Consider the following 15,709-nt stretch of genomic DNA (forward strand, 5'->3'; position numbering starts at 1 on the left):
CGTCACGATACTTGGCCCTCGATAACGATATTATCACGATACAGCGATACTGCGATAATCGATATATTGGAAGACGATACATCACGATACCTGTGTAACTGAAGAGAAAAAAATACCCCTAAAAGGCAAGAAGCAGGTATTATGTATTTATTAGCAGAATTGACATGAACTCTCTCAGAGTTCACTCACTCACTCATACCATTTTCGATACCACGGAGGAAAAGTTACACATTAAGTCTTTTTATTATTATTATTAAAACAAGAAAACCTATATAACCTACCTACCTATATAATTTCTAAAAGTAGATATTAATGATCAAACATTTCCATTCATGTAGCCTACAGTATTTATGTTTTTGTTTCAACTACAAACATAAATAAACGTCAACTTGAAACTATGTTTGAACTACCACACACAGCATAATATTTTAGCCTGTTTATTATTATTATTATTATTATTATTATTATTATTATTTTTTTTTTTTTTTAAATAAACATATCGATACTTGGTGCCAGTGTATCGATAACGTATCGCAAGTGGAAATATCGCGATACCGTGAGTATCGATATTTTGTCCCACCCCTACATATGACTGACACTGAATAACTGGTGTCTAGACCAGTGCTGGCGCACGTGGTAAAAAAACGGGCAGGAAAAATCATCACAGACTCATCTCACCCCGGTCATGATCTGTTCCAACTACTCCCCTCTGGTAGGCACTACAGTGCACTGTACGCCAAATGGACTCCCAGACATAAAAACAGTTTCTACCCACAGGCCATCACTCTGATCAACACTTAAAATCTTTCACTTTAACACTTTTGCTAACACTGAAATCACTTCACTCTGATCACTCGCGAACTTGAACACTCAATGTGCAGTAACCTGTAGCACCTACCCCTGTGTATATACCGCCCTCTCCCACGTACAGTAGGCACACTACAAACACATTTCTATGTTTACTGTGAAATAACTGCACACCCTCACCCCACACACACAATTCGAAATACGTTTTACTGGGTAATATCTGTGCAATATCTGACTCAAAGCTTAAAGGTCCCATTCTGTGAAAAAGCTGTTTTTACTTGTAAATGCATATATACTGCTGTCAGCCCTCCCTGTAATGAGTGGTCACAAGCTCAGAACTGCCACAGTTGGATTTGTCCCTATCCAGCTTCCCCCTGCAGTCTCCTCCAAGCCACACCCCCAAACGCTTCGTTTGCCCAGAGGGGAATTGGGACGTCACGAGCTTCCTCACGCATACTGCGCGGGTCTCTCTCACACAAGCTACCTGCACCATTTTGTCTATAGCCACAAAATTAACACTTCTAGCTGGAGCGACGCCAACTGTACGTGATCCAGCAACTGCAGAGGTGCATTCGGTAAGTCTAGGCATTTTGAGATGTCCTCTTTAGCGTAGTAACCGTTAAGTTAACGATAACTCGCAACCTAGCGTGCTGGTCCACAGATGCTAATCTGATTGGCCGCTGGGAGCCTGGGGCGGGCTCTCCCTCAGCGGCCAATGGGAACTGTTAGTTCTGAATATATTATAGAAACAGACCGTTCTTGGGAAGCGACGAGATGAGGAAGTGAGAACTCCGTCACAACAAACGGGGTTGCTATATTTTCGACAAATTAATCCAGAATCATGTTTTATGGACCAGAGACACACGTTTTTAAGAGGTTACAGCTGCACGAATTGGGACCTTTAATTCACACTGAACGGTAAATAACTGTGCAATACCTGATACCTGATTGTTTATACATGTACATACAGCTTATTTATACGTAGCTAGCTTATTTATACATATATACATTCATATATACTGTACCATACATTCCTTTCACGTATTCAAAATAAGATGCTTTTTTTCATACACTTATTATTGAATTGTTTATAGTAGTTAATGTCGCTGCTACTCACAGCAGTTGAAACAATTGCACCTGAACCCACAGCTCTCTGGAGCTGGGAGGCGGAGCGAAGTCAGCTCACAGCACGTGGCTGGCAGTGCGGAAGCCGCCCAGGTGGAAAGCGAGCTACTATAGGATTTTAACAGGCTTTCTGCTACGTCTGGTGTCCAGAAAAAAATAATTTTACCAGGAAAATGTGTTGGTCACATTTCAATAAAAATTACAATCGCATTGCTATCTGAATTAAAAGCGACAAAGGCAACTGGACTGGATAGCATCCCATCGAGATTTTTGAGTGATGCTGCAGGGATCATTGCGCCTAGTATAACCCACATTTTAAACCTTTCCATTGATTTTAAACTGTCCAGAGTCATTCCTCTCCACAAGAAAGGGAGTAAGACTGCTCAAGGTAATTACAGATCTGTGTCTACTTTAGGAGGAATTTCTAAGGTTCTCGAAAAAAATAATCTATGAACAAATTGAGGAATATGTTGTTGAGAATAACATCTTGTATGATCTCCAATCAGGTTTTAGAGCATCCCATTCAACAGAAACACGTTTGGTTTACCTTATTGACTACATCAAAAGGGAAGTTGACAATGGTAAATTCTGTGGTATGGTTTTACTGGACCTGCAAAAAGCTTTTGATACAGTGAACCATAGGGTTTTACTGTATAAGTTGAAGGCTCTTGGTTTTAACAGTTTGTCATGTTACTGGATCAGATCATACCTTTCAGACAGATATCAGAAAGTTGATATTAATGGGACACTGTCAGGAGTTAGGTGTAATAGCTGTGGAGTGCCTCAAGGAAGTGTCCTGGGGCCTCTTCCGTTTTTAATTTATGTTAATGACATGAAGGCTGCTTGCTCCTGTCTTGTTTTTCTGTATGCAGATTACTCTGCTCTTGTGGTGTCCCATAAGGACAAGAGCATGGTTGAGAGCTGTCTGGGTGCAGAGATGGAGAAGGTGTGCGACTGGCTGAGCGATAATAGGCTCTCTCTCCATTTGGGCAAAACAGAGTCCATACTATTCGGGACGAAAATAAAACTTAACAGATCTCCGGGTTTTAATGTTAAGGTGGATGACATAGTTTTGTCAACTAACGACATCTAGGATGTGAGCTAGACCAGTCGCTCACAGGGGAGAGGATGGGGACTAAGGTCATAGCCAAGGTCAACCAGAAAATAAAATTTCTGGCCAGAAAGTCAAAACCTTTAGATTTTAACACGTTGAAAGTGTTGGCCATGGCGTTGGTCCAACCACACTATGACTATGCTAGTTCGACTTGGTACACTAGCACCCCTAAGTGTATCAAGACCAAACTGCAGACATCTTCCAACCTATGTTGGCCGCTCCCAGTTCATTGCACTAAACTGGCCGTCAGTTGAAGACAGAGTTAACCAGCTTAAATTAAGTCTTTCCCATAGAATAATGAATGGTTCCATCCCCAAATACTTAAAGAATTATTTTAAATTGGTAAGAGAGACTCATGGCTATGCCACTAGGGCAAGTGGTACAGACATAGTCCCAAGTAGATTCAAGAGTGAAGCAGGTAAAAGTACCTTCCAGTACTCTGCTGCTGTAAATTTGAACCTTCTTCCAACACATATCAAGGAGATGGAATCAGTAAGTATTTTTTTAAAGAGCAGTAAAGGGATGGCTGCTATGCAGTGCACCCAATTAGGTAGGACCACAGCTCAATTGCTGCATGGTATTAATGGGTATTTTTAGAAGGCTATGGCTAGCTGGTGTGATGTATGTTAATTCTCTGGAGAATTTAATGGCGTTTTATTTTGTTCATAGAATTGCAAATAAGGTGATATATTGCTAGTTTTTATATTGCTTGTTTTATATTGCTCTTGTTTTTATATTGTTTGTATTTATTGTAAGTATTTACAATGGGGCCTGTTTGTGCCAACCATTTGTTTCTACATACGGGGACCACAAATTAATTCCTCTGACAATGTGATACTGATGGTGTGGCCAGTTGTATTTTAACAACTGTCAAATAAAAATCAATCAATCGCCTGGACCGCGTTCCCTTCGCCTCTCTCGCAGACACGCAGACACACACGCACGCACGCACACACGCACGCACACACACACACACACACACACACACACACACACACACACACACACACACACGTCAGCTAATTGCCATGTCAGCTAATTGAATGAGGTATGTTGAATACATACAGATGGGCCACTTGTACTCGTGTACATTGCCTGACTTTGTTTGCCCCATTAGATTTGGAATGACTGCGAATGGATTGCTGCCATCCAGAACTACCGTCCTGTCTCTCTTCTCTCATTCATTTCCAAAACCCTTGAACGGGCTGCTTCCGAACAACTTTCTCTCCATCTCTCCCAGAATGACCTACTGGATCCTCTACAATCTGGCTTCAAGGTTTCTCACTCTACTGAGACAGCTCTCCTTTCAGTCACTGAGGCCTTACACACTGCTAAGGCCTCCTCCCTCTCCTCTGTCCTTGTCCTCCTTGACTTGTCTGCAGCTTTTGATACAGTGCATCACCAGATTCTTCTCTCTATTCTCTCTGATCTAGGCATCTCAGGATCTGCACTCTCCTGGTTTGCCTCCTATCTCTCTAACCGCTCATACGCAACTCAGCGCACGCTGCGACCTGGCAGAAGGGAGTAGATGGTAACCACTACTGCCTGATGTAAACCAAAGTGCCCTTCTGGGACATGTATTAAATATGATTGATTGATTGATTAATTGATACCAGGTTCTATGGCGAGGATCCCTATCCAGATCCTGTACTCTTAGCACAGGTGTGCCCCAGGGCTCAGTCCTGGGCCCCTTGCTATTCCTTCTCTATATCAGATCTCTTGGCCATGTGACCTCATCGCATGGCTTCTCTTATCACTGCTATGCTGACGACACTCAGCTCTACCTCTTTCCCCCCCTCAGACACCCAAATCGAGGCACGTATCGCTGCATACCTCAAAGACATTGGTGCTTGGATGTCTGTCCACCATCTCAAGCTGAATCTTGGTAAGACAGAGCTACTCTTCCTCCCCGGGAAAGACTGTCCCCTCACTGACCTTTCCATCTCCATTGACAACACTACTGTGTTTCCCTCTCAAACAGCTAAGAACCTTGGAGTGATCCTTGACAATCAGCTGTCCAACTCAGCCTACATCGCAGCAACTGCCCGCTCCTGTAGGTTCTCCCTGTACAACATCCGCAAAATCCGTCCCGTTTCTCACAAGGGAAGCAACACAACTGCAGCCCATCTGGTATTCAACCAACCCAAATTCTCTCATGTCACTCCCCTCTTCCGGGACCTTCACTGGCTTCCCATCTCGGCACACATTACATTCAAAACACTGGTTCTGGCCTACAGGGCAGTACACCAGAAAGCGCCTCTGTACTTACAATCTATGGTCGGGCTCCAAATCTCTCACCGTTCCCTCCGCTCCTCCACCAGCGCAGGACGCCTCGCCCCTCCTCCACTACGGGGGCTCAAAAGTCGCTCATCCCGTTCGCGACTCTTCTCGTCCCTGGCACCTCAATGGTGGAACGAGCTTCCACCTTCGGTCACAACGGCCGAATCACTGCCGATCTTTCGGAAAAGACTAAAGACACACCTTTTCAGGCTCCATCTGGGCCCTTCTTGAACCAACTTCTTTCTCTCTCTCTTAAAAAAACAACAACTTCTAAACTAACCTAAGCTAAACTTGTACCACTATTCCTTCAGAAGTTGTAGTTGTCATAGACTGTGTTGCATAGTTGATTGCTCTATTGCTGACAAAAATGTGTTATTGTAAGTCGCTTTGGATAAAAGCGTCTGCCAAATGACGTAATGTAATGTAATGTAATGCTTATTGGTTAGCGTAGCTTTGGCAATATTTTGATGTGCTAGACTTCGAGAAATGTATTTAATTTAATGTAATTATTATCACAAAGGGATGCAAGAGGTTGGTCAATTCCCCCTGCTGCCCCAGTCATTGCTCCACCAACTCTACCCGCTTCTTTTTGGTGGTGCAACCACTTCTATGAGTGACTTTGTGTGTATGAGCATGACAGTTCACCTGAGATGTAGTCACCTGAAAGGGGTTAGGGTTAGGCAGTGAAAAGTCACCTGAATCAATCTCATGTAGGAGCACGAGATGTAGTCTTGCGACATCTGGCGAGTGATGTCACTAAACTGGAAGTGAATTGCTCGACTGTGATGTCATCAGTCAGTCGTGATGTCTTCAGTGATGTCAGTGTAGAATGCATTTGCACTGTGATCTTATCTTAGTCACAATTTATGACAGAAGTGATGTCAGTCGGGCAGTTTTGTGTGTGTGTGTGTGTGTGTGTGTTGAATGCATTTGCAATTGCCCAACTGTGATGTCACCTGAGATTCTGGTCTGGATTTGGGTCTGGATCGAGGCAACAAGGAAAAGGGTGTGTGCGTGAAGTGATGTCATTCAACTGGAAATGTCGTGACACAATTGCTCGACTGTGATGTCATCAGGTAGTTGTGATGTAGTCACCTAAGAGGTCACCTGGAAGTGATGTCACTCGGGCAAGTGTAGGTGTGTGTGTGCGTGTGTTGAATGCATTTGCAATTGCACAACTGTGATGTCACTCGAGCAACTGTGATCTTATCTTAGTCACTATTTGTGACGGAAGTGATGTCAGTCGGGCAGTTGTGTGTGTGCGCGTGTGTGGTGAATGCATTAGCAATAAACCCTTTTCACAGCAGCCATTTTGTGTCTAAAAGGCAGGATAAACACAGGTGCAACCAACTCACTAATTAGGGCCTCAGCATTGGAACACCAAAATGGACTGGAAGTTGGAAACCCCAATTAATGTTTTGTTTATCCTGCCTTTGAGAGGCAAAATGGCCACCGTGAAAAGGGTCTATTGCCCAACTGTGATGTCACCCGAGAGATTTGGGTCTGGATTTGGGTCTGCATTTGCATCGAGGCAACAAGGAAGAGGGTGTGTGTGTGTGTGTGTGTGTGAAGTGATGTCACTCAACTGGAAATGATGTCATGCAATTACTCGTCTGATGTCATCAGGCAGTTGTGATGTCATCAGTGATGTCATGTCAGGGGTGAAAGTGGTTTGAATTTCTTACAGGAACTATACTACCCCAACCTTCATCGTTTCATATTGTCCTCCTCCCGCCCCCAGCTTCATGCATCCCTGAACACACACATCCATTTTTTGAATGCCTGTATGGTGTAGAAATTAGAAACACTTGACAATATGTATAGTGAATTATTTAGGCCTGTTTAAACATTACAACAACAGACTCTCCTATGTGGAATATCATGTGTGATTTCAACTCTCCTTTTTGACCAAAACATTTACCACACACTGAACAATTAAATTGTTTCTCTCCTGTGTGAACTATTATGAATAACCGCAGTAGGCTACATTGTATGCTTTGGTGCGATGTAGGATTTTGTCTTTCAATAATAATATCCTCATTGCAGCCTTGCTGTAGTTGTTGGTGTTGTTGCGGTTATTTGACTTTCTGACCACCCGCCTCAGTGCTTATTATGAGGCCAGAATAACAGATGCTGCCCTTGGCCATTGGGAAGGCTAACCATTTACTTTTGGCTTTATTGATTGTGTATGATTCAACTTTGTATCTATGATTTTATATTATTGCATGTTTTTGTAGATTGTTGGGACTTCACTGGCCTGGAACAAACTGCTGGACTGGGGCGAATGAATAGCTGTGCCAAAGAAGCTAGGCCTATGTGCTGTAGCCTATTGTATTTTTAATTTTATATTTTTTATATTTTTCATTTGCAAGTTCAACTGTCAGCTGAGCTCTGTTATTGAAGCTTTGGCTAAAGCCCTGAATTTTACAATGATGTTTTGAAATAAATATGTTTAAAAATCATTTGTGTGTTAAAAGCTTGTGCTACGTTTTCATTAGCGTTAATATATTACAGTAATTTAGTAAGTAAAATCGCTGGGCTGGGCGCAGTGTTTGTGGTGTGGGAAATGTGTTAAAAGCTTGTATTACGTTTTCAATAGCGTTAATACACTAAGGAAGGTATGTGACCATCATTCATTTCAATGTCCGCTCTCAAGAGCAATTCAGTTGGTTCATGAAATCGCTGGGCTGTGTGCTGTGCAGTGGTTGTGGTGTGGGAGATTCCAGCTGTCAAAAGAGGGCAAAAGACTTGCTCCTGGCCAATCCCGGCGCTTGACTGCTGCGTAGGCGGGCACAGGGCGTGGTTTTGGCTTAACCTATGTGGGTTTCGAAATAACGCAGTATGGACAGACAGCCGAGCAGCAGCGCAAGCGGATTTTGATTGACAGCAGCTGCGTGTCTTCCAGGAACGCCGTTCAGGCACAGAATTTCTTAACGGAACTGAGTTCCGGACCGTTCCGGCCCACTTTCACCAGTGCATGTCACTCGAGCAATTGTCTTCTTCTTCTTCTTAGTTAAAATAGGTTAAGTGGTGTCTGTCTGCACCTGGGTGTGATTTGTATTTATACAAGTATTTAGGAATTTGTGTTCTCTCTCAGAAACAAGGAGATACTGTTACTGCATCTGCTGATAAATCCTGCTGTTAAGTGCACTAAAACTATGTTTTTCATTTATAAGACAGTTAAAGACAGTAACTGTATTGATAGAGCCTTATGTGAAGTTTGATTTGGACAGACGAAAAAAGTCCCTGTGTGCTCGGTTATGCTCTGGAAATCTTCCTTTGGCACTGGAGACTGGTAGGTTTAATGCTACCCCTGAAGAAGATACTTTGTTTGCTTTGTGACCTGTGTGAAATTGAGAACGAGATTTTCTATTATATTGTACAGCTTATGATGATACAAGAGAGATACTTTTCAGTAAAATGTTCTCTATTTATGCTGTTTTTTTTTTTTAGATGGATGATTATGAAAAACTTAAGAAAGGAACCTTCTTTATCCACCTTATTTCTAGCTGCCATGATGCCTATGGGTGCTTCTTCCGGTGTAATAGACAGTTTTAACTTGACAAAAAAAAACGTCTGAGGGTTTTACAGCAGACCTATTCTGCTCTACAGCCGTAAGGGTTAATATGTCACTTTTATAAGTTTAGAAAAAAATGTAGACTGTCAAAGTAACCATTTAGATTACTCTTGTGTGCTCAGTTTATCAAATAACGATAAATAACGGCTATTTAGAAATCTGGTTTTCGTTTTCAGCTTTATTTTATGCATTTAATGTCGTTCGGGTGCTGGGATAACGTAATGCATTATGGGTAGTCGGCTACTGTGGCTAATGCTAGCAGCTAGCGTTAGTTACTTTACATGGCTGTAAAACGCCACTGAATGACCAAATTGATTTAACGTGACTATATTTATAACTTTTATAACGTACTCCGGTTTCCGGTTTATAATTTAGAATAAATTTAGAATTCAGCAAACTCTGAATTCCGAGGTGGCTACAGCATGGAAGACCTCTCACATAATTCCAATTCCCCAAAAATCATGCCCCAAAGAGCACAACGATTACAGGCCTGTTGCCCTGACTTCAGTGCTGATGAAGGCCTTGGAAAAACTGGTGGTCCAGCATTTTCTGCCCCCTGTGGAGAGCAAACTTGACTCCTATCAGTTTGCGTACAGGAGAGAGCGGAGCACAGAGGATGCGGTATCAACACTCTCCCATCTGATTATAAAACATCTGGATGACCCAAAGGCCTTTGCCAGAGCCCTCTTCATCGACTTTTCCTCTGCGTTCAACACCATCAAACCACATATACTACTGGAGAAAATGAAAAACCTGGACATTAATCCACATATCATTCACTTTTATCATTCTTTTCTGACTGGAAGAGTCCAGCAGGTGAGGGTTAACAACATTCTTTCCTCCCCTGAGATCACCAACATAGGAGCTCCACAGGGCTGCGTGAGTGAGTTCCCCAGTCTTCTTTATCCTATACACTAATGACTGCACCACCTCAACCAAGGACCAGTACATCATCAAGTTCTCAGATGACACTGTCCTGTTGGCGTTGATGAACAGTGACAATGACATTCCATCTTATGTGGACAGTGTGAACAATCTGGTACAGTGGTGCGATGAGAATGCACCGGTACTAAATGTGTCACAGAGGAGGTAATCTTCGACCCCAGGTCAATTGCCAACCGAACACCAGTATACATCCACAGCACTCCCATAAAGCAGGTGGAATCCTACAAATACTGGGTGTGTGGGTGGACCACACCCTGGGCTGGTCTATCCAGGTGGATCATGTCTGTGCAAAAGTGCAACAGCGTATGTACTTTTTGAGGAGATTGAGGGCTTATGGGGCTAGCCCGGAAATACTCCCGCTGTTCTATTGTTCTATCATACAGAGTATCATCCAATACTGTGGCACTGTATGGTACAATAGTCTAACGGTACAAGCTAAAAATAAAGTGGCCAGATTGATCAAAACGGCCTCCAAGATCATCGGTCGACCCGTCAACCAGGGCTTCCTTGACAGCCAGAACACAGCAACTGTGCGTTTGGCCCAAAAAATAGCAAATGATCCCTCTCACCCCCTCCACCAGGACTTTGAGCTGCTTCCATCAGGCAGGCGGCTCCGAGTCCCGCGGTGTCGGCTGAACAGGACCCAAAACTCTTTTGTGCCTCACGCCATCACCCTCCTGAATAAGGGGCCCTTTACACGAGGACGGTTTCCTATGGTGACGGGGAATTATTTTATCGCTAGTGCCTCCCCGGCGACGGCGAATTCGCGCTTAGGAAACGACACATTTCGAAACCACCCTCCAGAGTTAAATTCTTTGAGACGCCCCCCGCTGATCGTTTCATGTAATCGCTTTGAGACGGCACATTTCAGAAACTGACGTGCCTGCACACGCGACACACGCGATTACGCCATAGCCGTGCGCGAGTTGGCAACCATTTTCAAAATAAAACGTCATTTGGCAACATTCAGAATTAAGCTACACTGCGGCCAACTTCAGTTACATGTTCATAACGTTACTGCTGCGAGGAGCTGATGGCTGTACCCGGTCGGCATTTAACGTTAGTTACAAAAGCACGTCGACAGTGTTTTCTCACTGCCAGTAGCCTAACTACAGTAGGGTTTGACAGATCACAGTCAGCGCTCCCGGTCCTCGCTGCTCGTTAAAGATTTCCAATAGGCGTTATTCTGATAAACTGGTCACATATACTGTATGTTACGTTCTCACCCGACAAATATTAAAACTTTAAAACAGTTTGGGGTTTATTTTAGCTTGAAAACAGCTTTTTGGCAAGTCTAAATGACTGCGGTAGGCAAACTCTACTTCCGTGTTTAAAACCGGAAAGACGATTACGAAATGACGTCATGCAGAAGCGTCCTTGTATGGGCAAAGAATAAGGTGATCACACTGCCACCTAGCGACCTGGCATGTACATTACGGCGTTTAAAAAATTCAACAGCGCTCATGTAAACAGGGAGAAGGTGTGAAGGAAAAGGTGTGAAGGAAACGCTATTGTGTCGTTTCTTCCAGAAACTGTCCTCGTGTAAAGGGCCCCTAAGCAGGGGGGTAAATAGGTGCGACTTTGGGGGTAGCCATTGAATGATTTGATAGGCTGAATTGGGGGGGGGGGGGGTGTTAGTGTTAGTCTATTTAATGGAAATGAGGTGGATATGTCGGACTTGCCTGTCCCTACAAACTCCAGGTGGATTTATTGCTGTCCTTATCTTCTATTTTTTATATTCTACATTTTATGTCTGGTTTTTAGGACCTTACATTGCTGCAGGTTTAAGTCTGTATGTGTCCATGTGTCTTATCTTTTTGTATCTTCTGACTTTCTGTATGTTGGCACTTGTTGCACATTACAACAAATTTCTGTGAAAGCAGACAATAAATTAACTTGAACTTGAAATGAGGTCTGCAGCCAAAGAGTAGGCTATAACAAAGGAAATGACAAGCTGCAACAATAAGTCACGTTAAACCGGACCTTGTACCATAATTATTTTTTACAGTGGGGCATTCAAAAATAAGGTGGATAGGAAATGTTATTTCCCGGGACTGGGAGGAAAGGCAGAATGTTCTGTTTAGAAAGTGATGTAATGATCCGTTTTGTTGTTTCAGGAGTACATTATATTGTGATTTAGTTGTACTATTATACCGCTGGCTTATGCTGTACTGTATATTTTGTGTGTCTTGTAAGCCCATCTGGGCTGGGCACTGTCAAGTGCATGACACAGTGAATAAAATAAAATCATCAATCACCATAAGTTTTTTTTAGGTTAGTTTTTGATTTATAAGTGCATTGTAGACAGAGTAAGCACACAGAGAGTAAAAAAAAAAGTAAATTTAAGATCAGCAATTTTGTGTCTTATTTGTAAAACTAAATTGTTGTATTTTATCAGATGCAAATAAGTACAATAAATGATATCATGATATCATATATCAGCAGGTGGTGACGTTGAGGGGAGTGAAAGAATGAGCAAATGATGAATGATGACATCACAACAGTATAATCCTAATGTTAATTTAAAATGACATTCCTCTAAATCTGGCTTCAAACGGTCACAATTTGAGGGAAAAAACACCAATCTTTTTTGGCAGCGACCTTAATTTGAGGCAGTTTCATTTCAGCGTCCTTGTTAACAGGCGAGACCGATCACAACAGCCACAAGCCACGCCACACTGAAGCCACGCTGCACGTGTGCTGCAGCGATAGTTTCAGCTTCTGGTCTATTTTTCAAGCGTGCAGCGCTCTGCACGCAAGCAGCCAGGCATGAAGTCAATGCAAGTTATGAGCAGGGGCAAGGCAGCGCTGGGTAAAACAGACCGAGGCGTGGACAAAACACAAGTGTTTCTGGTGTGAATGGTAAGGGTCCTGCTGGAAGCTTCCGTGAAGCGCTGCTTCTGAGAAGCCTATGGTGTGAACCTGGTGTAACTCCGGCGAATGTCCAGACCTGATTCAATGGACATAGTCCAGAGTTCATGTATGAAAGTGGCTTATGTTGCTATCTGGTCCCTGCAGGATGCTGCAGGGTCTCAACCTGCACCTTCTACATACTTTCTGTGCATTCCAACGTGTGCTTACTAAACGTGTGTGTGTGCGTGTGAAAGAGAGAGAGAGAGAGACCGAGACCTACCTGTCGAGTAGCGTACAGGTAGAGGACCTGAGGTTCAGTCCTTGTGATAACAGACCAGACCCTTTGGTAGGTCTTGGGGTCGTCTCCATACTGCAGGAAGCCACTCATCACAGCGTCACTGGAACCTGGGGACGCCTCCATCTGGGAGAGAACACACAGGGAAGGGAACATTTCATAACACTGGAGCACAGTTATGTATAGTTATCGCTTCTATACTTTTTTTCAATCATTTATATCCTTACTATGCTATATTTATGTTGCAGACGACACCTGCAGTTAGTTCCCATTCTCTATAGTGAATGGGCATCTGCCTATTGTGAAGTCTTTACTACATAATATCCCTCCTAGCCTGCAAAGAGTCTGAATATTGAAGTCTGCCCTTATTTATTGGAAATATGTCAAGAAAAGAAGTCAAAATGGCCAACATCAAAATGAGCTAACCAAGGGCAAGCCAATCAGAGGCAGCGTAGGCTGTGTATCTTGTCAAGTACATTAACGTTAGTGGGATCCTGGCTGACTTCACAGTCTATGGTGCCTTCAAAGCAATCAGGACGAAAGAAAAAGGGGCAGTCCTGTCAAAGGGGGTTCTGGTTCAACAGTAATGGTAAAACAAAAAATATACATATATATATACATTTCTTTAATTTTATTGCCCAAAATTGTAGTTTGTAGTTTGAGTAGTTAACACGTTCACTGCCGTCGACGAGTTAACTCGTCAAAAAAACAACAACGGTTGACTGCCGTCGACGAGTTAACTCTCGACAGTGCTCTCCAGACTAGAGAAAGCCGAGCAAAAACAGCAGGAAAAAGCGTGAGGAAACCATTCTCATGGCGAAAACGCTTTCGCGCTGGGAGCTGGCGCACAACGGTGGGGGATTCCAAAAATAGACTCTGGGTGCAACACACTTTGAAACACACAGCAGAAAGCCCAGAATCGCACGCAGCTTCATCCCAGCTCACAACCGAAAACCCAGAAACGAACGAGCCCGATCCAGACTCGCCCGACGAGCGGCCGCCAGCAGCCAGGCAGCACAGACAGGCAGCAGAGACTCGCCTGTGACACACGCTGCAGCCACCAGAGACACACCCACGGAGGGAGGAGTTTGAAGGAGAGGGGGGTGGGGGTGCTGTTATTTTGGAGGAAATTACTGTTCAGAACTATTGTTTAGATGTCTGATGTCTCACTGATGCCAAAAATAAATGGTTAAAGTGACTGTTCTGCCTGTTCTATCGAATTTCAGAAAAAGGCATTTATCTCAGCTGTCCTTCTCAGACGCTGAAACCATGCTGTATTCAACTGCTAATGCCTACATAACAGAACATGATAAAAACTAACTCTTTTAGACAGAGAAAGCACACATTCTATTAGTTCTTTTGAGATATTTTGTGTTCACAAAGTCCTAGCAGAAAATAATCCTCGGCTCTTGAAAGATGAGCCAGAATCCTCAAAAAAACCCTTGGCAGAAGCTACCTACTGTATTGGAAAGACTGTTGGCAGTGAATGTGTTAAACTACACAAAAATGACCAAAAAGTAGTTTAACTACTTGATTCACTACGCAAATATGAACGTAGTTGAAAACTACCAGCAAGCTACTGCAAAATGTAGTTAAACTACATAGTTCACATACATGTAGTTCACTACTCCCCAACACTGCTGGCTTCATCCGTGGCGTGGCGTGCGGCTGGTGTTAACGGCCTCGCCTGTTAACAAAGACGCCGAAATGAAACTGCCATAGCACTGCATAGCTTCAGCGTGGGATTGGCGTATGGTGTGAACGATGGCTTACACCGCTTTTACACAGTGATCCCACAATATCGCCGTTAGGAAGGCCCAAAAATAAGCCAGTGTTGCCTTTTTATGCGTTTAGTCAGCAAGACCGGTTTCCGCAATGAAAAGAAGCCATTGCCATGGAGATGTTAACAGCTGTACCTACCTGATGCCGAGGCGAATAAGAATACAGACTTTGTGGATAGTTTTGAGGAGACTGACGGAATAGAGGAAACATCCTCACCTGTCGCCCACGTCACAGAGATATTTATCAGACACACACTAATAATAATATTATGGACTTACTGTATGCCCATTAATTTAATTAATATCAACGTTGTTTGAGCATAAATAATATAGCCTACTACTCATAAAACTGTGTAGGCACGGTCCACTGAGAATTCCTCCTGGCCCTGTTGTTACAGTAATGGATCACCTGCTTTCTGCTTTTATTTCATGTCAAGCCATTTACCCTTTTTATTGCTGTAACGGCGTAACAACAAATCTATAGTTCTATAATATTCCTATAGTACCAGTAATATTGCGATGGTGGCACTATAGTAAGTTGGTGAACAAATCATGGTATTTTCATGTTCTGTAGGGTAGTAGCTATAGCACTGTATTATCTCTACTAGTGCAGTGCCCGTTCCCCCATGCACCACCCCGTGGGCGCTTCCCCGCCGCACACACACTGCACTCTGTCAGGTCCTCCTAAGCGCAAGTTTGAAGTCAATCCGACAAACGGTTCTCGAGATACGCGAAGGACAGACATACAGTCCTGGAATAAGTTCAAACTGCATGAAATGCGGCACCGCACTCCATCGGGGTCCGAGCAGCGCACTCCCCAAGGTTGAAGTCAATCGGACAAATGTTTCTCGAGATAAACTGTTTTTTGTGTTGCCAGTAGGTGGCGCTATGTCAAATTGCAAGAAATTCAGCACCGCACTACTTCGAGTTCC

At 43.4% G+C, this 15,709-nt stretch overlaps 1 protein-coding gene across 1 annotated transcript in view; it reads right to left on the minus strand.

The window, feature by feature from the left end:
• Nucleotides 1-15,709, minus strand: part of LOC310799792 (FYVE, RhoGEF and PH domain-containing protein 4-like) — a gene marked incomplete at both ends in the record, with an annotated part of 39,845 nt that overhangs the window by 11,315 nt on the left and 12,821 nt on the right. The window contains one exon of the mRNA XM_083662399.1: nucleotides 12,982-13,122. Coding sequence (XP_083518525.1) covers nucleotides 12,982-13,122 — 141 coding nt within the window. The remainder of the gene's footprint in view (nucleotides 1-12,981; nucleotides 13,123-15,709) is intronic.

This window comes from Poromitra crassiceps (assembly GCF_964638095.1).
Source record: "Poromitra crassiceps genome assembly, chromosome: 2".
Taxonomy (NCBI): Eukaryota; Metazoa; Chordata; class Actinopteri; order Beryciformes; family Melamphaidae; genus Poromitra; species Poromitra crassiceps.